The sequence below is a fragment of the Phytophthora cinnamomi genome, assembly GCF_018691715.1.
Source record: "Phytophthora cinnamomi strain GKB4 chromosome Unknown Contig0, whole genome shotgun sequence".
NCBI lineage: Eukaryota > Oomycota > Peronosporomycetes > Peronosporales > Peronosporaceae > Phytophthora > Phytophthora cinnamomi.
The window spans coordinates 2,989,248-3,014,071 of NW_027150933.1; the positions used below are offsets into that span (position 1 = coordinate 2,989,248).

A 24,824-nucleotide genomic window follows, 5' to 3' on the forward strand; every position below is an offset into this window, starting at 1 on the left:
CAAGCAAAATACCGGTGTAATCGCGTGGGGGTAGACGCTGATGTCACCACGAGCTCGAATCTTCCTGCGCCTTCTGAATCAAACACAAGTCGATATCCTCAGCCATGCTTGAGTTCTTTAAGTGGGAAAATTGTTCCTGACAAGCCTGAGCTCTAGTGAAATGTTCAGCCAACGATTCTCTACGGTACCGTAGGCTTTAATGACGAGATGAATTGTCCACTCGGTCAATGCGTCAATACCGACTTGACTACCCCGTCGCTTTATTCGCAAGAGCTCAACTCTGCCAAGTGCATCAAAATTGATAGACGACCCTTGTACAGAAGAAGAAAAACTGGATTGGGTTTGAAACTCCTCAACAAGAGGTTCTCCACTGTGTCCGATGTACGTCAATAAGCCGGATGATGCCACAATCGGCGCCAGGTCATTCGTTTTGTCAGCAGCGGGCCTCATCAGACGTTTTCCGAAGCTGAAAGCGCTGCATCATGGCTTCGTAGTTGGCTGCCTTGAGCTGTTGCTCGTACAGATTCTGAGATGACAGCCGTGTCAGGGGCATCAGTATTTTCAAGCCACTGGGCCGTCGAGCTGGAATCGATTGGCTGTCAGTGCCGGCGTTCGCCATTGTGAATGGTTGGCCTTCACGGTTCAATTTGGCGTATGGGACGTGGAGCTTTGGTCTTCTTCTTGACGACGCAACTTGTCTCCGACTGTTTCATGCTATTCCAAGCTCACTGTCCCGCGAGCATGTACAAGAGGACGAGTAGTGCTAATTGCAATAAGAATGAGTTCGATCATATATATCTGAAAACAGACGATGGACGAGGTCGTCTGCGCAGACCAGCTGCCGAAAGGTTTCGCGAGAACTACATGAATTCAATGCACTGTGGAATTGAGTCCCAAGCTGGTTGCTCTTGATAGTGTGGAGCTCAAAACAGACAACGCACGAGCAGCATCCGATTGACAAGGACACCTTTCGCTGGCTTTCTGGAGCCAAAATGGTCTAACGTCTTGACGGGCAAGTGTGCTCGATTTACATGCTGTGTACGTGGTGCGTAAGATTGAAACCCGGTGCTATTTGCGCTCGAGAGCCTAGCGATCTCTACCACGCATACAGGAGCGTCACAATGTTATACTACGCCTCACAGAATGTCGTTGCGCTAAACCATTGGACCCGTTGTTCCGCTTCAAGCACTTTTCTTCTTCATGTCCTGGTAGTAGCGACGGTGATCCGGGTCCAGCTCAATTGCGCGCTGGTACAGCTCCACACTCTGCTTCTTGGACTCCTCCCAGCCGCTCACGTCGGCAATAGCCCCTAAGCGGTAGTGCAGGTCAGCCAGCGTGACAACGACCCACTTGGCCTCGGACTCCATCTCCAGCAGCTCGTCCAGCCACTGCACCTGACTCTTGAGAAAACCGGCGGCATCCTCCGCCGACGACTCCACCATCTCCAGCATGGACGTGAGCAGCCAGCGGTAGTAGAACCACGCACTCTGGTCGTCCGGCTCCGTGAACACGGCCTGCTGCACGAGACCGATCTCGTCGAACAGCAAATCTGCCGTCAACGGTTCCTGCAACGAAATGCTGCGGTGGTGCAACGCCGAGTAGTTGGAAAAGTTCTGCTCAATCTTCTGCGTGGTGAATGCCAGCTGATCCTCCTCGGAGACGCCAGCCAACTTGCACACGTGCCGGCGGTAGTTCCAGCAGTGGAAGTTGCGCTCGTCTAAAATAATATGGGCACATAATTAAAATCAGACAAAACAATTATTGGCACCTCAAAATTAGAACTTGCTTACCGAGATCCAGGAGCTTGTCACACAGCCCGATCTCCTTCTTCAGGTCGCCGAGGCCGCGGTCGATGATCCACTTGCGCTGGAACCACGCCGAGTACGACTTGGGGTTACGTTGCAGCGCGTCCTGTATTCAATTCGACCGAATACTTTTGTCAATATTGCTAACATTGTGAAAACAGGTTAGGCTAGTGCTAACCCCGGTTAGCACTAGCCTAACTGGTGGCAACACATGTCGGTACAATTTTCTCACCAGGGTCAGTTTTAGCTCCGTTTTAGCCATCTCCTGCATTTCGGCCGTCGGGTCCTCCGCCCTGGCCGCCAGTGCGTCGATGGCCTGGCGCCGGTAGCTCCAGACCACGTGGAACTCGGGGTTCAGCAGCAGGAGGTGGCTGGTCAGCGGCAGCGCGCTGGGCTCGTACAACTGCTGGCGCTTGAGCTCCAGCACCTTGCCCGCCACCTCGTGGTACATGCGCACCTTGGCCAGCTCCTCCTGGCGCTGCGCATCCGTCTTCTGCTGCTCCTTCTCGCGCTCCACGCTCTTGACGCGGCCGTGCATGGTGGGTCAAGTGATCTTCTGGATGTCACTCGAGCGGGGGCTGTTGCTTGTACCGATAATATGGTACATGGATACATGCTCACCTCGACAGCAAGACGCTTCACTTCAGCAGGACTTCTGCATGCCGGCTCAAGCATCGTGCGTGTATAGCGTGTGTATTGTACGTGCAGTTGCACTTGTCAGGCTGCTTCGGGCGATGGCGATTTTCGGCACGGTTACCACGGAGCGCAGGCTGGGCAATGAAACTGCGGCGACGCACGCCATTGCGCGTGGCACCGCTGATTCCTCGCCGCGACTGTCTTCACTTTGCCTCAAAGTTTGGGGCGCTACTGTCTTGCATACATATGCGTGTCGACCAAGCATACCAACTTGGTGTCACCTAGACAACAAACAAGTCGAAGGCGAGATTCGGTCAACGTTATTGCAAGCGCTGCAGCTGTCAACGGCGACGTCACGAGGCGCGCATCCCGTAGAACCGCGACGTCATCGACGAGTACTGTAAGTTCGCGGTTTAAGGGCTGCTCGTTCTGTTAACTTGCGCGGCAGCGAGCAGCAGCCAAGTACATGTACATGTAGTCCATTGCCTCTCTACTCGCAGCGCTGGAAAGGCTCTCGGCATAGAGTCCGCCCCGAGTCTGGGAGCTCGTCCCTCGTCCATGGAGCCATGTCGTGCGGACGGCGAGTGCGCCCGCATCGTTCGGTTCAAATCTTGGGCGCTTCAGAACCCACCAGACCGCATTGACCTCCCAAACCAACTAAAATGTCTCGGGATTTCCGCCAATCGACGCGCCGCACGGATAAAAAAATCCGATATGGCTTCAATAGCCTCGCCTGCGCCACGCTAGAGCTCTCCAGTTGCAGATTCTCGCTCTAGGCCGCACGTGACCGGAGCCTCTCGCCAGCTATGAGCTCTCGCTGCACGCTCGTGGCGGACCGCACGGACGACGCCGTGCAGATGCTGCTGGGCTTCATCGCGCTGTCGTCGCTGTACGCCAAGTGGCACTTCGAGCGGCCGCGGCGGCCCGCGCAGGTCTGGTTCATGGACGCTATGAAGCAGGGCACGTCGGCCGCCATGATCCACGTCATGAACATCCTGTACGCCATCGGCCTCGTGGACTTCTCCGACACGCCCAGCGACGAGGACCAGGCAAGCGACGCGCCCTCACTCGTGTCTCCGTCTAGCTGGAGGAGCGGTGCTGACCTTTTTGTCTCTCTGGCTGACGCAGTGCGCGTTCTACTTCATGAACGTGGTGATCGACACCACGCTGGGCGTGTACATTGCCTATTTATTGCTGCAGCTGTTCACGCTCGTCGCCGTACGTGGCGACTGAGAGGTTTCATCAACCAGCTGGAGGTGGAGCTGACCTGGTTGGCTTGTGTGCGTTGTGTTGTGTGTGTGTGTTGCAGACCCGGCAGCAGTGGACGAGTTTGCGGTGCCACGGGTACTACGGCTCGCCGCCGTCGTGGCGCGTGTGGTGGGCGCAGCTGCTGCAGTGGTGCGCCATCCTGATGGTCATGAAGTTCTTCGTGGGCGGCGTGCTCTACGCCTTCTCGACGCCGCTGGGCTGGGTGGGCTCGCTGCTGTTCTACCCCGTGCACAACCACCCGAAGATCGAGCTGCTCATCGTCATGATCGGCTGCCCGCTGGTCATGAACATGGTGCAGTTCTGGATCCAGGACAGCTTCCTCATGGACCACGAGCAGCAGAGCGGCGAGGAGCTGCCGCTGCTGGACCCCACCGCGGAATCCGCAGCCGCAGCCGTGCAGAAGCAGCGCGGCATGTCGAACGTCTCGAGCGCGGCCGACATGTACGAGATGCTGTAGTTGCGTTGCATGTGCCGTGTGTGTTACATGGAAGCAAGTGCTCGTCTTGGACCTCACAAAGGGATTAACGATCGGTGTTGTTGTTGTGTGTGTTGTCTTCCGTGCGTGTTGCAGGCGAACGCATCCCAGAGACGTCATCGTGCGGACTGGTTGAACGCGGAGCGGTGTCGTCGTAGCGTGCGTTGGATAATTCATCATATATACCGAGCCTTGCCATATTCCCAAGCTGCTTGAACGTCTCGATAAAGCGCGTGGTGGATGCCATCAGTACCAAGATGACTCGCCGGCAGAGTTCGCCCTCGCATTCTCAGGAGAGAACGGAGCGTGGGGCTGCAGCGCAGAGAAGACCCGTTGCTGCTTCAGATCGAAGGGTCGGCATATGGCGCGATCTTCGGCGCCAGAGCTACCTCTCCCGCCGTGGTGTCGTGCTCGGCTACCAGTGACGTGGCAAGTTGAAGGCAAGGGTGTTCGTTCGTAGACGTACAAACCCATAGAGCTGCATTTAGTGGAATAGCGCGCCCCGTGACTGAGCGCAATGAGTGATAAGGTCCTTCAACAGTTGAGTGCATTGGAGAGCACGACGATCTCCTCCTCCGAGAGCATGGGCGGCTCGCTGCCGTCGTCCATCACCTCGTGCTTCTCCTCGAGCGACGGTTGCTCCTCCTTGACCGCGACGTTCTCGTCCGCGGGCAGCAGTTCGATCTCGCCGAAGCGCATGGAGCGCAGGCTCGCGCACATGGAGCAGCACGCCACGAGCGCCTCGAGGAACTCGCAGCGCTCCTTGTAGCACTCGAGCTGCTCCACGAGCTTGCGCCGGCCCTCCTGCGAGCGCTCGCGCAGGCGGCTGGCGGCGATGCGGTTCTTGAGCCGCTTGAGCTCCTTGCCGCTCGCGCAGACGTTGTCCGGCAGCGTGATGGCCTCGCGCTTGCGACGCTTGCGGCTCTTGGACGACGGAGAAATCGTCAGCGCGGCCATTGCCGGCGTCGCTTTGGCCGGCGATACCGGCTCGGTCTTTGACGCAGCAGTTGCCATTGCCGCAGTCGCGAGCCCCGGCGCGGTGGCATCCAGCGCGGCGGCGATGAGGGCGGCGAGCGCTGGCATCTGCGGCTCCTCGGGCGCTGCAGGCGCGGGGATATTGGCGTTGGAGGCCATGCAGGCGGAGGGCAGCTTGGCGCTGGGCAGGAGCGCGTGGAGGCTCTTGTTGGCCCTGGTGCGGCTGCGCGTGGCCCTGGGCGGCGTCCCGGGCTCGAGCTTGATGCGGCGGCAGCTGCGCAGCTTCCTGGGCATCTTGATTGTCGAGGACTGACGCTCAAAGGACAGGACGATAGGATAGACGAGGCCGCTAATCAGATAATCGGCGGTCTGGTGACTTCAACTTTACTGTTGCGAGCTAGGATAGCCTGTGTATGTTGATTATTTCAATTGTAGTATCGACGGTGTATTCGATGGAGAAGCACCGCGGTATTGATATGCCTGCAGGAATGAATTTTAGTGTGGATTGGACTGCATGCAACCAAGTTGAAGCGACCTTCACTCTTGACCTTCAACTGCAAAGCACACGGCTGTTGACGCTTGCGGGTGTTGCCTAGTGCTGATAGCCCGCAGGCGTAGAAGTGGTGGTAGCTTCGGCCGCGCGAGGCATGGGCGGCGAAATACTCAGCACGAGTGCAGGCGTATGTACCTCGCCGGAACACCTAAAGTAACTGCTCAAAGCGATTTTGTCCAGAAACATCGCGGACTCGTGCGGCCGGTGCTAAATCTCATTCAGTATGGCCTCAACCGTCCTGGAACCATAAAAACATATCAACAATCTTTTCCACGAGGACGACATCAAACGCTACCCGTTCACCGCTATCTTTTATCCACCAGCGAGAGTAAACGACAGTTCCCGCAAATTATTATCCTCTCCCTCTCGTCGTCGATGCTCTCGCTACTGGGCTAAGTTGCAGTTGACGTTCACTCTGCAAAACGACGTGGTGCACACCACGTCCCTCTCAAACCCGTTTCATCGGAAATACGAGGTAATCTACCACCATCCGCCCCCTCCGTTTCACTGCACTTCAGTATCGACCTATAGTCTGCGCAGCCATGGCCCGTGGACGCAGAGGACGCAACAGCGGCGGCAGTTCCGGCGCCAGCAGCCGCGCCACGCCATACGAGGGCGCGCGCGAGGGCCGCCGCAGTCGCCGCGGAGGAGGCGGCAACAGCAACAGCAACGGCAGCGGCAACAGCGAGCCCAAGGGCCGGGGCAGGGGCGGGCGCGGCCGGCGCGGCGGCGACAAGCCCAAGCCCAAGACGGCGGAGGAGCTGGACGCCGAGATGGACAGCTACTGGGGCAAGTCGGAGGAGCACGCGGCCAAGAAGCTGGACAGCGACATGGACAACTACTGGAAGACCAAGGAGGACACGCGTGAGTCTGGGCGACAGAATTCAATAGAGAGAGAGACGACAGCGGACTGACTTGGCCTGTTGTTGTTGCAATTGCTGCAGCCAAGGAGGAGGACAAGGAGGAGGACACTGCTGCTGCTGCTGCGCCCGACGCGGAGAAGAAGGAGGAGGACAAGACGGAGGACAAGCAGGACGAGCCTGCTGCCGAGGAGCCTGCCAAGGAATAGACAGACGGACGGACACAGGAGACAGGGAGCTCTTCGCTCTGCCCCCAAGGGAACGCGGCTCTGCAATGGGCCGGTGCCGTGATAAGTGCACATATGCTGCAGTATTGTACTGTACTGTAGCCTTACAGTACTGTGCTGATGCCACGTGGAGTGGCGGGAAGTCTTCCTGTGCTTGTAAAGCGCCGGGGCGAGTAATGGCGACGCGACGCGACAGCACACGACATGAAATCTGTATGAACGAACTTGTCCTCGAGCTATACGCTCTCTTCAATACTTGCGTTGGGTGTGGACACTCACTATTCTCTTCAGCCGAAGAACTCCTGGAGCTTGCCGACGGCAGCTAGCACTAACCAGAGCACCCCCACGATGACCGAGAGCATGGACGAGAAGATAGATATGCGGAAGGCCAGCAGCTCCGAGCGCTCGCCAAGCCGACCGGTGGCTTCGCCGTACGCGGCGGCGAAGACGCCCATCGTCGCGATGGACGTTACACAGAAGGAGCCCAGGTATGTGCACGACTTGACCGTGTCGTGCAGCCCCACTGCAGGCAGCACGCCGAGGATGCCGCCGGGCCCTGCGATACCGTGCACAATGCCTACCAACAGCGCCGTGCACTAGAACGAAGGGAAAGAAGAAGAAGAAAAAAACAACCACAACACAAACATTAGACAAGTCGCTCCAGTAGTGCAGACCATCCAGACGCCGTCTAAAACATACCTTCTGCGTCTGCGCGTTCTGGAAGTCTATGGTGGGCAGCTTGAAGCCGCAGCACATGGGTCCCGTGCCCTGCTTGGTATCCATATCCACGTCCGGTTCGTTGCTCAGCTGACTGCGGTCCGAGAGCAGCTCCTCCAGCGCCACGACGCTTTCACACGGACTGCTCTCCAGCGAGATGGAGTCCACACTCGCTGAGTGTCGTCGCGGGGACACGTCCTTCACCACCACATCCACCATCACGGCGTCCTCCTCTTCCGGCGTGTCCTTCTTCAACGCCTCCAACCTCCTGCGCCTCCCCGCAGCAGTAGCCGGCGACGCCTCATCCTCGTCACTGAACGTGACCTGCAGCTCCTCGCCCGCCTTCTTGCCTCCGTCCTTGAGCAGCGTCCGCTTGGGGCTCGCCACCGAGTCGGTCTCCGTCTCCGTCTCGGTCTCCGTGCCTTCGGAGCCGAGTGCATCTGCGTCCTCACCCTCACTGTCGCTCTCCTGCAAGTCCGTCTTGCTCTTGCCATTGGCCTTGGGCCTCTTCCTCCTGGACGCGCCTCTCCTCCTGCTCTGCCTCGCTCTCTTGACGCCCTCGTGCACGCCGTAGACGCCCAGCGCGATCATGAAGACGCCCACGAGCACGTCCGTGACCACGTTGAGCACCGAGAAGTCCAGCTTGCCGTCCAGCGAGATGAAGAGCACGGCCATGACGATGAGCCCGATGCTGTGGCCGCAGCCCCAGCGCACGCCCAGCGCGAACGAGCGCCAGGACGAGCCGGCGGACAGCGTGGCCAGCGCGCTCAGGTGGTCCGGGCCCGTGAGCACGTGGATGAGCCCGAAGAGCATGCCCGTGAGCGCCAGCTGCGCGGTGGAGGCCTGCGCCAGGGCCGTCGCGTCCTCCGTGGAAGCCTCGGCGATCTCCACGCGCAGCCAGCGATGAGACGCGGCGACGTCCATGGCCCACAAAGCGGTTGTTGAATAATGGGACGTGCGTCAGGGCTGTCAAGAGGCCCACGCGCTAAATTCCGTGATTGGTCCGTTGGGGATTTCTAGCAAAGTGAGAGCCAGACAACGTCTCAGGTATTTTTAGCTCGGCGGTTGAAGTGGAGCTATTTTTAGCTGGAGGGTGTTTGTTGGCTCTGATCCAGCCGTCGCTATAAGCCATTTTCGCTAGATAGGGGAGTTTGCTCTTATTAGTGTTTTTTTTATTGACGCGGCTATGGTGCTGGTGGGGCAGTTCGCGGCCCGGCAGCTGTGCATGGGGCTGGGCTACGTCTACCCGCTGTATGCGTCGGTGGAGGCGCTGCGCACGCGTGAGGAGCAGGAGCTGCTGCAGTGGATCGCCTTCTGGTGCGTTGGCATAGTTCCTCTCGTCATTATCTTGAGAGACTTGTCTTTCGCGTTGTTTTCTCTTCTTTTTCGGTGGTGCTAAGTAGTAATCTTCTTGTTTTATGCATGGATCAAAAACGATATGCCGCACCGAAACTCCAGGGCTGTGAACGCTGTGTTCTGGGTCGTGGAGACCGTGGGCGGCACGGTCATCTCCTGGGTGCCGTTCTACCTGGAGGCCAAGATCGTGGTGCTGGCGTGGCTCGTGCTGCCATCGTATCGCGGTGCGTTGCTGTTGCATCGCAAGTGGCTGGCCCCAGCTTTCCAGCAGCACGAAGAGGTCATCGACCACACCATCGCCGACCTCAAGCGCCGAGCGGGCGAGAAGATGGCCCAGGTCTGCAAGGACACGGCGGTCATCGCACTGCGCAACAGCTCGGACGTCGTGGCCCAGAGTCAGCAGTATGTGGCAGCTCAACTGGTGCAGCAAGCTCTGGGAAAACTTCAACCTGCCGAGCCACCAACTGATGGCCTGCGGCTACCGTCACTGCTGTCAGCTGTGGCGACGGCTGCGGCCAGTGCAGTCACAAACAAAACTGCTGGTGTCAAACAGGAGCCATGTGAAGAGCGTGCGGAGGAGAAAGAGAAGGAAACAACACGCTCGAAAAAAGAGTCGAAAGGTGACAATGAGGCACAGGAGAAACAGTCGACATTGAGTCGCACTGAGAAGGCCAAACAGGTCCTCGACCACTTCAAGAAGCTTATGGTAAAGGGTTTCCAGCTCAAGTATCACCCGTCAGCTGGGCTCATGAAAGACCGCGTGCTGTTGCTCGAGTCGCCAAATTGTCGCTACGTGAGTTTTATGAGCGCGAGGGGCACTGGCTCCGTTGATAACAAGAAGAAGGCGGCGCGCTTGCTGCTTCTCAATTTGCGCCGTGTGTCTGCTTCGGTGGTCGAAGAGTCCGCGATGTATGCCAAAATGGTCGAGGTTGAAGAGGTCGACGCGACAAAGGCCTTTGTGCTGGACAACGGGAAGGCTGTCATGCTGTTCGAGGCCGAATCGGTCAAGAACCGCGATCTGCTGGTTGCTGGGCTTCGACTTTTGATAAATGAGCACAAGAAGCGAGAAACTGCTGCACTCAACAAGCTGTGTTCTGCAATCGAGCACGTTACGTTGCATCAAGCTTTCACACAGCTCCGCGCAAACGTCGAGCGACGCTCGCGCAAGTAAACAATTACTCCTAAGCAAACTTGCTTGAAAAGACGAACGAATAAATATTTTAGTTGCTCTATCTATCCCCTATTGTTTGCCAAATTACAGTCGGCATCTTCTCCCGAAACCGAGCTGTGTTTGGGGTGCGCTGGGAAGAGTACTCCATGCCAGAATGCTCATCTTCTGGGGTCGGCTCCTCTGTATCCGTACCGCGAACACTTTCATCCCTGAGTTTCTCGCCTTTGTTTTCCAATCTCTTGCGGAAAATCTTGCGCCGCATTTTCAGCATCTTGGGCGTGATCTCGTACAGCTCGATGTCGATTTCCAACTGGTTAACGGGGTGCATGCCGAAGTAGTCCAGCCGGAACGGCGTCATAATTCTGGACGAGTTGTCGTTGGTCTGGAGCCAACGAGCCACGCGCCTAGAAACAATAATCTGTCCTCCGAATCCGACGTCGCCGATTTCGCGACCGATGTACTCGGAAGCGCCAATGTACAGTGCCTTGCCAGTCACACGATGCGTCTGCATGATCAGGTTGCCCTCCTCTGCTGCATTCGTGTCATGAATGCCCATACGCACTCGGATGCCACGGAAAAGAAGCTGCGGTTTGAGACCAAGAGCCACCTCGGTCTTCACAGACGGCACAAGTCCTTCCAGCTCTGACGGCCACTTCACCTGCAGCAGCTGCAGCTGCACTTCCAGGCAATAATTCACGGCGTCCGGAATTCTGTGGAAGGCCAACTGAAACGCGTCTCCGGCCGTCGTGATCTCATACCCGTTAAACTTAGGCAGCAGCGAACGCAGCAGGTCGTCGTGCAAGTCCTGCGCCGTGTCAATGACAGCCTCCGGTGCTTGGGCCCATAGAGCACTCGAACCTTCAATATCTGTATTCACAAACACTGGCTTCTCCGGTGGCGCGGTGGCCTCGTACGTCGTGTACGAGTCGTGTCTTCGGTTGGCTCGTAGATTCGCCCACTCGGGCGAGTTCTTGATGTGCGTCGGGATGATCGGCGACAGCATCCTGATGCAGCACTGCTGGCTCCCACCCATCACAAGTGCCTGCGCTGCTCCGAACAAATAATAGAGCATCGTCACCACTCCCACCAAGTAGTCCGGCACCGTGTCCACCTGATCCTGCGGCATGCACAGCAGCGCCACCTGCAAAAAGCAGTACGGCAGCGTGAAAATCGCGCACACGATCATCAACAACTTGAGTCTTCTGTACAGCGGCGAGGCCATCACCACGCCATGGATATGCTCATGTTTCCTGCCCGAGAAGCGCAGCACCACCAACGCCCCGGTGGCGTAAAACACCGAGAAAATAATGCCTCCCAGCTCCACGAAGCTCAGATACTTGTACGCGCGGTTGTACCCGTCGTGGATTATAACAATCGCCAGCCCCGCTCCAAGGAATAGCCCGACAATGACCCAGCCGCGCCACACGTACTTGATGATGGTGGCCTTCTCGTTCTGCTCGCCGCGGTCGAGCGTGCGCATCGCGAGCTTGAATAACTCCCGCGACAAGAGAAAAATCCAGTACGCGCTCAGGATAAAAAACAGATTTTCCGCCAGCAGCAGCGCGGTGAGCACCGTGGACAGCGGCACGTCGTCCTGCGTGAGCTTGGTGATGTATGCGGCCTCACCACCGTCGTCCTTGCTGTCGTTGTGCAGCAGTTGACTCACGGATACGTCGGCCTGCGTGATATCGGAGCCCGAGCCGGACTGGCTCTTCATCTGGTTGATAACGGCGTCCACGGCGTGGATCAGGTAGGCGTAGAAGACGCCACCGGCCAGTGCGTGCAGCGTGCTGCACAAGAGGAACATGGCGATGACGAAGCGCACGGTGGAGCGGAACAGGTCCCCGCCCAGTTTGCGCATGTGGTAGGCGGCCAGCATCGTCATGCTGCACGAGAAGAAGAGCGTGACGCAGTACGTGTACATCCAGGCCATGTTCACGCTCGAGTTGCGCACCCACACGGCCTCCGCAGTCGTCATGACCGCGACGGACTGGAGGGTGGCAGGTGAGAGTTTGGTGTCCTGCGAGTGTTGCGTTGTGACTCGTGATGGTGGCCAGGGAAAACCGGCCTGGCCGATCGTAATACGAAAGCGGCTGCTGCCACCGGAGCGTTCAGCTGGTCGCCTAGCCCTGGGTGTATTGTGGACAGATTAACAGGCGAGAACGGAGGAATGCGATTGGCGGTTGACAGAGTTAAGGTGAATTGGACGAGGATTATAGTTGAAAGTGACGATGAATTTGTGAAGAGGGGTAAGGTGATGCCGTGCTGGACCAGAATGTACACTTGGTGGCACCGAAAATAGAACGGAACAATGGGTTGTGGAGAGCGGATTTTTACTGTACTTCTCCTGTCGAACAGAAGTCTCATGCCATCTTCGGCAGGAGAAGCACGCCTTCGGACAAGTATTGTAGGTGTTGTCACGCACTATTATATGAATATAGCAAAGAGAGCTGTGCATTTACGACTTCGGTGTTGCGTCTTCAATTAGTCAAAGGCATCAGCGGCGGCGCGATTACGAGCGATACGCACTGGTTATGCCGCGCTTCCCTCGTCTGGTCGTCGCCTCCTGCTGCGAGCTGCAAGCAGTGCTGCGAGCATACACAAGTTTCGTAGCCGGATACGGTACCGGTAGATATGATGGAGCTTCTGGGTGCTTTCCCGCTGCATGGAGGAATACGTCGCGTTCACCGTCAAATTCCAGTGGATTCAGAGTGCATCGGCGCTGCTTCATGGGCAAGATGCTGAAAATTACGTTGAAAGTGATCAGCGTGGCTCGTTGCTGCAACTTTGGCTTTTAGAAGCCAAACTTCCAATATTGCCTAGATGGGTCGGTCCTCAATACCCAGGTCTGGCTAGAACGCACGCGGCGTGCGAAAGTATACTTCGCGTAAAACGCGGGGGGCGGCAAACGAGGAAACATTGGACAGAAAGTGCTGGTCCAACTGTCCGTGCAGTGAAATGCTCGCTTCCTCTTGTTTCGTACTGTACACCTCGGAGCTCTAAAACACATCCAAGAACGCGATTTTTCTCTCCGCCGGGAATTCAAACACGCGGTCGATTGTCCGGAGATGGTGTTTTCGAAATTCTGCGGCATACTCGGGCCGGCTTTCGGGGACGACGACGTTGAGATTCTTAAGACTTTGGTTCTCCTTCAGTATGTGCAACAGAGCGTCCAAATTCACCGTAAAACCCTGCGGTCTTGAGGAATAGTACATGTATAACCGCACACGCAGCCGACGCACACAAGTCGACAATGGGTCCATCCGATTCGTCAAGGCGGGGGAGAGTACGTCGACTTCGTCGCGATCGCAGACTATCCGGGGGATTCGAGTGTTCCTTGCACGACACTCGCTGAAGTCATCCGCACGTCCATCGTTTCTTCTCCGCTGTACACCAGTTCTTCTAGGTTGGGGCATTTCTGGTGAACCATGTTGTCACTCGGATCATATGTAAAGTTTCTGAGGTTCAAAACGATCAGCTTCGAACCAATGGAGTCCAGAATACGCGGCAGATCATCAAACAACGACGAGTCGTTCTGGTCGCAAACAATGGTCACCGGTGTCAAACCGCCCTCGCCTCGCGTTTTGGCGCCATTTGATCGAACTATAAGTCCCGAATGGCCATGCCGACCCATTCTTCGCCCTCCGTTCTCAGATCCAGCCCGCAAAACTCTCGGAGCAGAAGCTTGCAAGCGTCTTCGTCCATATATGCCACAGCCAAGATCAAAGCTAAGGCTTCACGAAGTTTCTGTTACGAAAGTTGGAGTTGCCGCACCACACCACGGAGCCAGGGAGCCCCAGCGCCGCGCGCTCGACAGGGTCACCATTCAATTCTTGTAACTCTGAGGAGGGAAAATGGACTCCTGTGATCGTAGCTAGCGGATGTTTCCTACTTCAGCTGATAAGGTGTGCGTGACCGAGTAAGAATTGTTCTGTTAGGTAAAGAGTGCTGTATTTGCAGCCTGTATCAAGTTGCTATGATTTTTCAGCATGCAGTTTGTCGAGATATCCGCCTTCCTTCGCTAGCGCATAAAATACACCGTTGGGGTCCTTCACGAGATTCTGGGGGGAGTCAAACTCTGCGACTTTTCCTTCGCTCAGCACCAAGATGCGGTCTGATTCCAGCACCGTCGCTAGACGGTGGGCGATCGTCAGCACGGTAGCATCTTGAAAATCGCAGGTGATCATCTCCTGCAGTCGTTGCTCGGTAGTGTGGTCTATTGCCGCAGTAGCTTCATCCATCACTACGATGCGACTGCGGTTTAGTAGCGCGCGAGCCATACACAGCAATTGGCGCTCGCCCACACTGAAGTTTTCGCCGTTCTCGGCCAACTCGTACGATAGTTTATTTTCCAGTGCTCCAATCTCCTTCTTCAGGCTGACCTTCTCGAGCGCTGACCAAATATCCGCGTCTGTAAAGTCGGAAAACGGGTCCATGTAAGCGCGGAGAGTTCCCTTGAAAAGAACCGGCGACTGCGGGATGATCGACACACGCGAGCGAAGTGTCCTCAATGGAATCGCTGAGATGTCAACTCCATCGATGGCGATATGACCGGAGACTAGCTCGTTGATTCGGAAGAGCGCCATGGTCAAACTCGATTTCCCAGCTCCCGTTCGACCCACGATGCCCACTTTCTCGTTATTGTTGATGCTAAAAGACACGTTCTTGAGCACAGCTCCGTCTCCGTAGCTGAAGACGACATTCTCGAATACTATCGCTCCATCGCGGGGCCATTCAGTAGCCGGTTCTACTACGAGCGCATTGTTGTTGCCCTCTGATGGGAGTGAAGCGTACTCCATCACACGCTCGGGGCTAACCATAATGAGCTCGACGTACGACCATTGCCGAACGATATTGGCCAGTCCTCCGTCAACGTTAAGCGCGTAGGTGAAGGCCAAGCCAACCAGTCCTGGCGACAAGAAGGCTCGGAGATACACCAGCGCCGACACAATGCCGACGACTACAGCACAGCCGACCAACTGGATGCGAACGATATACCACTTCTCCGTGACAGTTTTGATATACGCGACCTTGTTGTTTTGGTCGATACGCTTGGACATTTCGTTGACCATCCGAGAGACGCAGTCTGGACCAAACGCTCGGATCACGGTAACTCCCTCCTCGCACTGACTAACAAGGCTCAAAATGGGGGAGGATATCACTCGCTGCAAGCGGGTAATTTCGCTAGAGGAGGACAAGTAGAAATTTGCAACCTTTACGTAGGTCCAAGCGAGAGGAATAACCAGAAGACCCAAAAAGTTCACCATGTAAGCTGCTGTCACCAACTGACACACTGTAACGAAGAAGTCCGCTAGAAATCCACCGTAAATAAGGGGCATACGAAAATCAATCGAGCCCATGTCGGTCGCGTAGCGGTTTATGATTCGGCCGATGGGGTTTGTGTCAAAAAATCGCATAGGAGCACGCAGCAGCGCGGCTGTCATGGCCCCGAACAGATATCTCGCACCACCAAGTCCGACGAACACAACGCAAACCGATCGAACCAGAACCATAAGTGCACCGCCGCCACCTAGCAGTGCGTAAACGGTCATGTTCCTTTTGGTGCGCTCATCATCGATCTCCAGGCCTTCGCTGGTCCAGTGACTGAGCCAGAGATCACTGCCAATTTGAAAACCTTGCCACAGCAACTGCGACACTAACACAAGAGCGCAAATTTTCACCCCACCTAACGCCTTGAAGTAGACTCTGAACACCTCGCTCGTGACGCGTCCTTCTCGCCTCACTTCTTCCTCGACAAATAGCGCCTTAGCAATTTCGCCATCAACCCGAAGTCCGATTTTCGGGGCTGCTTCGGCCTTAGACGCTGTACGCCGCTTAGAATACGCGCTTCGACGTCGCTCAGGGTTACCTCTTTCGCCTCGAACAGTGCCATTATCTACGGCAATGGAGTAGTTTACGGCTTGGGATCCAATAACCTCAGGACTGTGCGTCACCAGGATGACAGTCTTGCGCTCTAGTAGCTCACAGATGCATTTGCTGAAGATTTCACTTTGGACAACGGCGTCGACGGCTGCGAGCGGTGAATCCAGGATAAACACATCGGCATCGGAGTAACAGGCTCGAGCTAAGCTCACACGGGCTTTCTGCCCTCCAGACAGATTGACGCCCTTGTGTCCGATTTCAGTGGCATCTCCGTCTGGAAGTTGCTCCAGATCTGGTAACAACCCACAAGCATGGAGTACTTTACGGTACCTCGCGTCGTCAAACTCGTGACCAAAGAGGATGTTGTCGCGGATACTCATGTTTTGTATCCAAGGCTGTTGCGAGTAGTAACCCATACTCCCACGGACAAACACTTTTCCGCTAAGTTTCTCAGTTTCGCCGAGCAATGCCGAGCAGAGTGATGATTTACCGGATCCTACAACTCCACGCACAACCGCCAGGTCTCCTCGTTTGATTTTGATGTTCACATTGGTCAAAACGGGAGTGTTTGCATTCCACCCGAAGCTCCCGTTTTCGACTGACACCACGACATCTTTCGCTTGAGTTGGGTCCTCCTTCAGCACATTTGACGCGTTGTAGTCGGCGTGAGAGAGATAGTCTGTGATGCGGTCCAGCGCGACTTTGGAGTGAAGGCACGCCTGAATGACACTTGGGAGATCTTGCAGTGGTGTTCGAAGCGCATTAAAGAGGACGAGAGCTGTGAACACCTTGGCAGCGGTGAGAGGCTGCCCCATTCCTACAGAATATACCGCCAAGGAAAAGATAGAGATCATCAAAGGCGACGCCCACACTACCAGCTCTTCCAGCGAGCAAGTCAGCAAGAATGACTGCAAAGCCGTCATCTCCGTCCTTCGGCGGTCTGAAATACGCTCAGCAAATTTGTTCTCCCACGCGTTCAGCTTCACGAATTGGATCGCACCAAACACTTCTTTGATGGCCTTCATCCGGTCATCTCGCTGCTGCATCATTTCCCGGAATTTGTCGACACTCACTTTCCCCACCAGCATTCCTGCGAGTGTCGAAGCCCCGATCACGCCCAGACCAGCAAAAGCGGCGGCACCAATGACCCAGTATAACATGTAAACGACGACGCCGATCTGGATCGGCAGGATCCACGCACTGTTGATGTAGTGCGCCACTGTGGAGACGCTGTTCGCGTCCGAGGTGAACAGGTTCGAGATGTCGACAGCTTCACCCGAACTAGCCTTTGCAGTGATTCGGCGGAGCGTTTTCTGGAATAAAAGAGCTTTCAGCGCTGCCGTAAGACGGAGCCCGAGCACGTCGAGATAGTACGCCAAGTGGGCCGACACCAGCGCGTTCGCCAGTCGAGATGCGAAGAAAAGCCCCAGCCAGACACTCAGGTCGTTCAAATCGATGGTGGGGGCTGCGAATGTCTCGATCACGTGGTGCAGCACCACCGGCGCGAGTAATCCGCACGCGGCGGAGACCAACGAGGCAGCACCGCAGACGACCAACTTCCCCCCGTAGCTGCGGACAACGGCACGGAATAGCGAGCCGCCGGACTCTTCAAAGTGTTTGGTGAAGTCGGCGAACGCTGTCTCAGTCCGGTTGGCGGGCTCTAATTCCCATAGATCGTCGTCCGTCAATTGCCGCTGCGCTCCGAGCTGCATCAGTGGTTTGGCGAAGGAGAAGAGCAGGCGAGATCGCCAGGATGGACCGTCGAACGGAACTGTTGACTGGCCCGGCTGGGCCAATTCAGACTTGTCGAACGTGGCGTAAGTTGGTCCATCCCGCTTTGATTTACCCAGCAATGAGACCATGACCAATGGACCGAGCTGGACCGAGCTGCGATCAGGGGCCCTGATTCAGGGCCAGGTGAAGAGGAGAATGGCCAGTGATGGGGTCGCTGAAGGGCTCCGATCTATACAAAGATACCAACCTTACCAACATTCTCGATACAAGTACCATGCACTTATGAATGATACTTATGATTCGTAAGGTTATGAAAGACAATAATATTGTCTTTCATAACCTTACGAATCATAAGTATCATTAGCTGGGAGATAGAGTGGTAGTGCCAACCTAAATCGAACATATTATGTTATCGAACATATTATGTTCGATTTAGGTTGGCACTACGACTCTATATCAACTTCACTTCTTCTTCTTCCTCTTATGAAGGACAATACATCATTGTTTCAACTTGTCTCGGAGATATATCAAGGAGACCGATGCCAACACACGCACAACATTCGCACTGGATGGCACAACCTACTTCCTTAGTAACTTTACTGGCGGTTGCGGTAGCGCTCCTCGTACTCGCGCTGCACCTCCTCCGCAGACTTGTTCGACGTCTCCGGCACCAGCTTCAGCGACAGCAGGAAGAAGATGGCCAGCAGCACCACGAACGGCAGGTAGCTGTAGTCGTCTAGCGCGTCCGCAATGTACGGGTACGCCACGCCGACGATGAGGTTGCACAGCCAGTTGGCGCCGATGCCGATGGACGTGGCCGTGGCTCGCACCGAGTCCGGGAACAGGTCGGCCGTGATCACCCACACGAGCGGGCCCAGCGTCACGCCGAACGCGATCACGTACAGAGAGGTGAACACGATGGACAGCGCCGGCACGTCCACGAGGAACGCCACCGTCATGAGCACGGCCATGACGAACATGCCGGCGATGCCGCACAGGATCATGTTGCGGTTGCCGAAGCGCTGCGCCAGCACGCCCGTGAAGAAGGCCGGCCAGATGTTGATGAAGTTGATGATCAGCGTGCCGATGCGCGGGTCCGAGATGCCGGCGTCCTTGAAGATCGAGCTCGAGTAGTAGAAGACGGCGTTGATGCCCGAGAGCTGCTGCGAGCACGACAGCAGGATGGCGGCGGCCAGCTGAAGACGGTACTTGGGCGCGAACAGCGAGTCCTGCTTGGCCGACTCCTGCACGGCGCCCTGCTCGGTGTCGGGCTTGCTCGACGACTCCATCCACGACAGAGCCGTGTACACGTTCTCCTCGCCGTACAGACGCGCGATGACCTGCTTGGCCTCCTCGCGACGGTTCTTCATGAGCAGCCACGCGGGACTCTCCACGCACAGCGACGGCGCCAGCACCAGGAACAGCAGCGCCAGGATGACCGGGAAGGCCGCCAGGTAGCGCCAGCCCGAGCTCGTGTTGGCGAAGAAGAAGGTGATGGCCGGGAACAGGATGCCGATGGTCACCGAGATCTGCAGACCCAGACCCAGGATGTTACGCATGTGCGGCGGTGTCAGCTCGTTCGTGTAGGCTCCGAGTGTGCCCGTGGCAGTGCCCGACGCGATGCCGGCGATGAGACGGCCGGCCGAGAAGGCCCAGACGTTCGACACGGACGCCTCGACGACGGCGCCCACGATCATGAAGATGCAGTTGACGAACAGCAGCTTCTTGCGGCCCCACTGGTCGCTGAAGTGGCCGCAGCACAGCGAGCCGATCATACCGCCGAAGATCCATGCGTTGACGGCGAACGTCCACTCGAGCTTCGAGTGGCCCGGGAACATGAGGCACGTGTCCTCGGCCACGGGACGCGCGTTGCACTCGTCCGTGTCGTTGTACTGCGACAGGTTGGTCTGCGAGGACGACCAGCCGCTCTGGAAGGGCTGTAGCAGCGCCACCAGGATGCTCGTGTACATGATCATGTTGGGCTTGATCTGGCGGGAGGCGGCCTTCTGCGCCTCGTCGAAGTACGGCACGTTGTCGGCTCCCCTGGGCGTCGTGGCCTCGGAGTACACCGAGTCCGTTTGCGCTTCGGACGGCATGGTTGCTTGGGCTGGCTTGAGTTGCGTTGAGTTGACTCGACTAGTGTTGGGTTGGATGGAGTCGCGTTGAAGCTCTTGCTTGTGGCGTTGAGCTCGACTTGTCCAAATGGAAACTGAGCTCTTGGTCGCCTGGCGAGGTTGAGGTGGACGGCGGTTTGTGAGGCGCGGTGCAGCAGGGAATGATGCAGTCGCCGTTCTTTAGTGTGCAGTGCCGCACACACAACAGCGGCGACGGAGTTGGTGAACTTGATTCCTAGTTGCATCTATGCATCTTCTCGAGGTCTTGGCGGTTGGGACAGTTTGTATCTCCTGCCACTTCAATCACGTCAATTGAGCGAGGACGGTGTCGTTTGGAGGTTTGCATCTGGTCACGAGACTGGTGGGAGGCCTTCGCCGCCCGCGGAAGCGATGAAGGATCTTCCTGCAGCTTCAACGCTCGCATAAACCATCAGCCGGAGCCTTTGTGCACCCGGAAAGAGACGTTCAACATGAGTCTACATGTATATAATATACTCGGTGTAGTGATCGATTTGCAGCGGATATGAACACCAACTCCTTGTGATTCATGAAGGTGTCGTGGCCCGAGCGACTTGTGCTGGCCGCAATATTGCGCTATTTTGATGAGGTTCCCATGCAGTCCACCCCATGAGGCCATGACTCCTGGCCCATGAGGCGAGCGTTTACAGATGAAGGATGGGCAGGCCACGCGTTTTGAGTTTATGGTGTTATGCTGTTTATTGTGTTGATCTTCAGAATGCTGCAGCTCATCATTACTTGTACAGTAGATGGTCGTAATTAGCTGAGTGCGGGCCATGATGGCCAGTCTAAACAGGGTGAACTGTGGAGCTCGGGCTCACACAACGCGGGGCCAGGTGCGTCGGAAACGAAGTTCTGCTACACATGTATGTGCTACAGGATTCATCGCGTGCAAGCTGCTTGGCAGTTTTTAGGAGCGTGAATGTCGCCGCCGACTTATTCGCCTGCGCTTAACGCGAACTGATCCACTGTACCAGTCGACAGCTTCAACCACGATGCGATGTCTGCGATCGCATAAATCCCGTGTATCCTGGTGCTGGTGACAGATCGGCGAAGGACTCACATGCAGCGTTCACCTAGCTCTGTAGTTAGCAGGCCGCGGGAGCCCTGCCGAGACTATGTGGGAACACCAACTATCGTCGACAGGCCAGAGGAAGTACTGTGTGCAGTGCACTTAAACCACAGCTAATTGAGTCGGTCAGTCGGGGACTGTAGAGCGATTGTCGTCCGGCCTGCTGCACACGGCGACCGATGCAACAGGGTGGCGGAGTCTTGCGTTCCACTCGAACGTTCCGTGTCGTCCAGCGAAAAGCAGTGGTATCGGAGACCCACGCACCATGCGCGCGCGTCCATGTGAAGTTGAAGTGGCCACACCTGTCACGTTTGAAACGGCGATTATGCTTTTTCGGGCCGACTTGGTTCGGCGACACCGCACTGGAATCATAGCAGGCATAAATCTAGTGGGGCCGCCGGCCAGCCGCCGCAACCTTTAGTAAATAGAGGCGAGCACCCTTCACCGAAGGTGGCCGAATTCGTACGGCAACACCGGTACCAACACACATAAAATGCTCCGACCAACAAGGTTTCCTAAAGTATCCAATCGATAGGTTATACGTCTTTGAATGTTTGATGTTGGTTTGTACTGCATGTTCCCCGGCGCCATCCCCACGTATTTGGTAGCCCAGTTGAAGAATAGGGTGACCTACACTTCAGCTGATTATGCTGGAGATCGCAGCGACACGCTAGTACTAATCTGACTGATCAGTGCCAGTGCTATTTGCACGTGGCCGCATAGATCCACGCGATATAAATCCAGCCCCGGCGGTACACGTACATGTACACCCTGATGAATGCTGAGAGCTTTATCAAAGGTGCATTCGGTAGAGATAATGTAAATGGTGTTGCTTGAACACCCGCTCGCGTAACGATAGACAAGACTGATCGGCAGCTCTCAGAATCCATTCGGACAAGTCGAGCTCAACGCCACAAGCAAGAGCTTCAACGCGACTCCATCCAACCCAACACTAGTCGAGTCAACTCAACGCAACTCAAGCCAGCCCAAGCAACCATGCCGTCCGAAGCGCAAACGGACCCGGTGTACTCCGAGGCCACGACGCCCAGGGGAGCCGACAACGTGCCGTACTTCGACGAGGCGCAGAAGGCCGCCTCCCGCCAGATCAAGCCCAACATGATCATGTACACGAGCATCCTGGTGGCGCTGCTACAGCCCTTCCAGAGCGGCTGGTCGTCCTCGCAGACCAACCTGTCGCAGTACAACGACACGGACGAGTGCAACGCGCGTCCCGTGGCCGAGGACACGTGCCTCATGTTCCCGGGCCACTCGAAGCTCGAGTGGACGTTCGCCGTCAACGCATGGATCTTCGGCGGTATGATCGGCTCGCTGTGCTGCGGCCACTTCAGCGACCAGTGGGGCCGCAAGAAGCTGCTGTTCGTCAACTGCATCTTCATGATCGTGGGCGCCGTCGTCGAGGCGTCCGTGTCGAACGTCTGGGCCTTCTCGGCCGGCCGTCTCATCGCCGGCATCGCGTCGGGCACTGCCACGGGCACACTCGGAGCCTACACGAACGAGCTGACACCGCCGCACATGCGTAACATCCTGGGTCTGGGTCTGCAGATCTCGGTGACCATCGGCATCCTGTTCCCGGCCATCACCTTCTTCTTCGCCAACACGAGCTCGGGCTGGCGCTACCTGGCGGCCTTCCCGGTCATCCTGGCGCTGCTGTTCCTGGTGCTGGCGCCGTCGCTGTGCGTGGAGAGTCCCGCGTGGCTGCTCATGAAGAACCGTCGCGAGGAGGCCAAGCAGGTCATCGCGCGTCTGTACGGCGAGGAGAACGTGTACACGGCTCTGTCGTGGATGGAGTCGTCGAGCAAGCCCGACACCGAGCAGGGCGTCGTGCAGGAGTCGGCCAAGCAGGACTCGCTGTTCGCGCCCAAGTACCGTCTTCAGCTGGCCGCCGCCATCCTGCTGTCGTGCTCGCAGCAGCTCTCGGGCATCAACGCCGTCTTCTACTACTCGAGCTCGATCTTCAAGGACGCCGGCATCTCGGACCCGCGCATCGGCACGCTGATCATCAACTTCATCAACATCTGGCCGGCCTTCTTCACGGGCGTGCTGGCGCAGCGCTTCGGCAACCGCAACATGATCCTGTGCGGCATCGCCGGCATGTTCGTCATGGCCGTGCTCATGACGGTGGCGTTCCTCGTGGACGTGCCGGCGCTGTCCATCGTGTTCACCGCTCTGTACGTGATCGCGTTCGGCGTGACGCTGGGCCCGCTCGTGTGGGTGATCACGGCCGACCTGTTCCCGGACTCGGTGCGAGCCACGGCCACGTCCATCGGCATCGGCGCCAACTGGCTGTGCAACCTCATCGTCGGCGTGGCGTACCCGTACATTGCGGACGCGCTAGACGACTACAGCTACCTGCCGTTCGTGGTGCTGCTGGCCATCTTCTTCCTGCTGTCGCTGAAGCTGGTGCCGGAGACGTCGAACAAGTCTGCGGAGGAGGTGCAGCGCGAGTACGAGGAACGCTACCGCAACCGCCAGTAAAGTTACTAAGGAAGTAGGTTGTGCCATCCAGTGCGAATGTTGTGCGTGTGTTGATAGCGCTCGCGTCGGTGTTGTTGATATGTAAGCTGCTATAAAACGATTCGTATTGAGATTACTATGTTTGTTTCTGGGGTTACTGGGACGGTTGCAGTCCTACAAGTAATGCTAGCACGTCGCTTATGTTGTCGTTGGTGGGCGTAGTCGTGACCGGAAGGTGTGCGGAATCGAGGCAGGGCCCGTATGCTCGAGTCTAGCCGGCCATTGCTGCCCAATCTCTTCTTTGGTGCGGGCGATACGAGCGGCCACTCAGCCTGGGCCAGCCGCCAGCCGCAAGGGCCTGCTCTGGCTGGCCGGCGGCCCCACTAGATTTATGCCTGCTATGATTCCAGTGCGGTGTCGCCGAACCAAGTCGGCCCGAAAAAGCATAATCGCCGTTTCAAACGTGACAGGTGTGGCCACTTCAACTTCACATGGACGCGCGCGCATGGTGCGTGGGTCTCCGATACCACTGCTTTTCGCTGGACGACACGGAACGTTCGAGTGGAACGCAAGACTCCGCCACCCTGTTGCATCGGTCGCCGTGTGCAGCAGGCCGGACGACAATCGCTCTACAGTCCCCGACTGACCGACTCAATTAGCTGTGGTTTAAGTGCACTGCACACAGTACTTCCTCTGGCCTGTCGACGATAGTTGGTGTTCCCACATAGTCTCGGCAGGGCTCCCGCGGCCTGCTAACTACAGAGCTAGGTGAACGCTGCATGTGAGTCCTTCGCCGATCTGTCACCAGCACCAGGATACACGGGATTTATGCGATCGCAGACATCGCATCGTGGTTGAAGCTGTCGACTGGTACAGTGGATCAGTTCGCGTTAAGCGCAGGCGAATAAGTCGGCGGCGACATTTACGCTCCTAAAAACTGCCAAGCAGCTTGCACACGATGAATCCTGTAGCACATACATGTGTAGCAGAACTCCGTTTCCGACGCACCTGGCCCCGCGTTGTGTGAGCCCGAGCTCCACAGTTCACCCTGTTTAGACTGGCCATCATGGCCCGCACTCAGCTAATTACGACCATCTACTGTACAAGTAATGATGAGCTGCAGCATTCTGAAGATCAACACAATAAACAGCATAACACCATAAACTCAAAACGCGTGGCCTGCCCATCCTTCATCTGTAAACGCTCGCCTCATGGGCCAGGAGTCATGGCCTCATGGGGTGGACTGCATGGGAACCTCATCAAAATAGCGCAATATTGCGGCCAGCACAAGTCGCTCGGGCCACGACACCTTCATGAATCACAAGGAGTTGGTGTTCATATCCGCTGCAAATCGATCACTACACCGAGTATATTATATACATGTAGACTCATGTTGAACGTCTCTTTCCGGGTGCACAAAGGCTCCGGCTGATGGTTTATGCGAGCGTTGAAGCTGCAGGAAGATCCTTCATCGCTTCCGCGGG

The 24,824-nt window shown here is 56.7% G+C and overlaps 10 protein-coding genes across 11 annotated transcripts; 4 read left to right on the forward strand and 6 right to left on the reverse strand.

Moving 5' to 3' along the window:
• Window positions 1–1,181: 1,181 nt before the first annotated feature.
• On the reverse strand, window positions 1,182–2,343 carry IUM83_02084 (putative geranylgeranyl transferase type-2 subunit alpha; the record flags this gene model as incomplete). The annotated part of the gene is made up of 3 exons (XM_067925981.1): window positions 1,182–1,717; window positions 1,791–1,911; window positions 2,038–2,343. 3 exons carry the CDS (start codon window positions 2,341–2,343, stop codon window positions 1,182–1,184), a joined length of 963 nt encoding a protein of 320 aa, XP_067800986.1.
• A 904-nt stretch (window positions 2,344–3,247) lies between these two features.
• On the forward strand, window positions 3,248–4,167 carry IUM83_02085 (uncharacterized protein; the record flags this gene model as incomplete). The annotated part of the gene is made up of 3 exons (XM_067925982.1): window positions 3,248–3,490; window positions 3,570–3,659; window positions 3,751–4,167. 3 exons carry the CDS (start codon window positions 3,248–3,250, stop codon window positions 4,165–4,167), a joined length of 750 nt encoding a protein of 249 aa, XP_067800987.1.
• Window positions 4,168–4,719: 552 nt separating this feature from the next.
• Window positions 4,720–5,454, reverse strand: IUM83_02086 (Basic-leucine zipper domain; the record flags this gene model as incomplete). Its single annotated transcript, XM_067925983.1, has 1 exon — window positions 4,720–5,454. One exon carries the CDS (start codon window positions 5,452–5,454, stop codon window positions 4,720–4,722), a length of 735 nt encoding a protein of 244 aa, XP_067800988.1.
• Window positions 5,455–6,255: 801 nt separating this feature from the next.
• IUM83_02087 (Friend of PRMT1 duplication) lies at window positions 6,256–6,782 on the forward strand (the record flags this gene model as incomplete). Its single annotated transcript, XM_067925984.1, has 2 exons — window positions 6,256–6,577; window positions 6,658–6,782. 2 exons carry the CDS (start codon window positions 6,256–6,258, stop codon window positions 6,780–6,782), a joined length of 447 nt encoding a protein of 148 aa, XP_067800989.1.
• Window positions 6,783–7,087: 305 nt separating this feature from the next.
• On the reverse strand, window positions 7,088–8,441 carry IUM83_02088 (protein phosphatase 2C 10; the record flags this gene model as incomplete). Its single annotated transcript, XM_067925985.1, has 2 exons — window positions 7,088–7,396; window positions 7,500–8,441. The coding sequence occupies 2 exons, from the start codon at window positions 8,439–8,441 to the stop codon at window positions 7,088–7,090; spliced, it is 1,251 nt and encodes a 416-aa protein (XP_067800990.1).
• A 262-nt stretch (window positions 8,442–8,703) lies between these two features.
• On the forward strand, window positions 8,704–10,044 carry IUM83_02089 (Receptor expression-enhancing protein 4; the record flags this gene model as incomplete). The annotated part of the gene is made up of 2 exons (XM_067925986.1): window positions 8,704–8,834; window positions 8,976–10,044. The coding sequence occupies 2 exons, from the start codon at window positions 8,704–8,706 to the stop codon at window positions 10,042–10,044; spliced, it is 1,200 nt and encodes a 399-aa protein (XP_067800991.1).
• Window positions 10,045–10,102: 58 nt separating this feature from the next.
• IUM83_02090 (Adenylate cyclase) lies at window positions 10,103–12,022 on the reverse strand (the record flags this gene model as incomplete). The annotated part of the gene is made up of 1 exon (XM_067925987.1): window positions 10,103–12,022. The coding sequence occupies one exon, from the start codon at window positions 12,020–12,022 to the stop codon at window positions 10,103–10,105; it is 1,920 nt and encodes a 639-aa protein (XP_067800719.1).
• A 1,996-nt stretch (window positions 12,023–14,018) lies between these two features.
• On the reverse strand, window positions 14,019–17,639 carry IUM83_02091 (ABC transporter C family member 5; the record flags this gene model as incomplete). Of its 2 annotated transcripts, XM_067925989.1 has the most annotated exons (2): window positions 16,136–16,219; window positions 16,440–17,639. In XM_067925989.1, the coding sequence occupies 2 exons, from the start codon at window positions 17,637–17,639 to the stop codon at window positions 16,136–16,138; spliced, it is 1,284 nt and encodes a 427-aa protein (XP_067800718.1). The 2 variants fall into 2 exon arrangements, with proteins under 2 accessions (XP_067800717.1, XP_067800718.1); XM_067925988.1 differs by having other exon boundaries at window positions 14,019–17,639.
• Window positions 17,640–18,167: 528 nt separating this feature from the next.
• Window positions 18,168–19,757, reverse strand: IUM83_02092 (Solute carrier family 2; the record flags this gene model as incomplete). Its single annotated transcript, XM_067925990.1, has 2 exons — window positions 18,168–18,171; window positions 18,280–19,757. The coding sequence occupies 2 exons, from the start codon at window positions 19,755–19,757 to the stop codon at window positions 18,168–18,170; spliced, it is 1,482 nt and encodes a 493-aa protein (XP_067801076.1).
• A 2,104-nt stretch (window positions 19,758–21,861) lies between these two features.
• Window positions 21,862–23,361, forward strand: IUM83_02093 (Solute carrier family 2; the record flags this gene model as incomplete). The annotated part of the gene is made up of 1 exon (XM_067925991.1): window positions 21,862–23,361. One exon carries the CDS (start codon window positions 21,862–21,864, stop codon window positions 23,359–23,361), a length of 1,500 nt encoding a protein of 499 aa, XP_067800682.1.
• Between the last annotated feature and the right edge of the window lie 1,463 nt (window positions 23,362–24,824).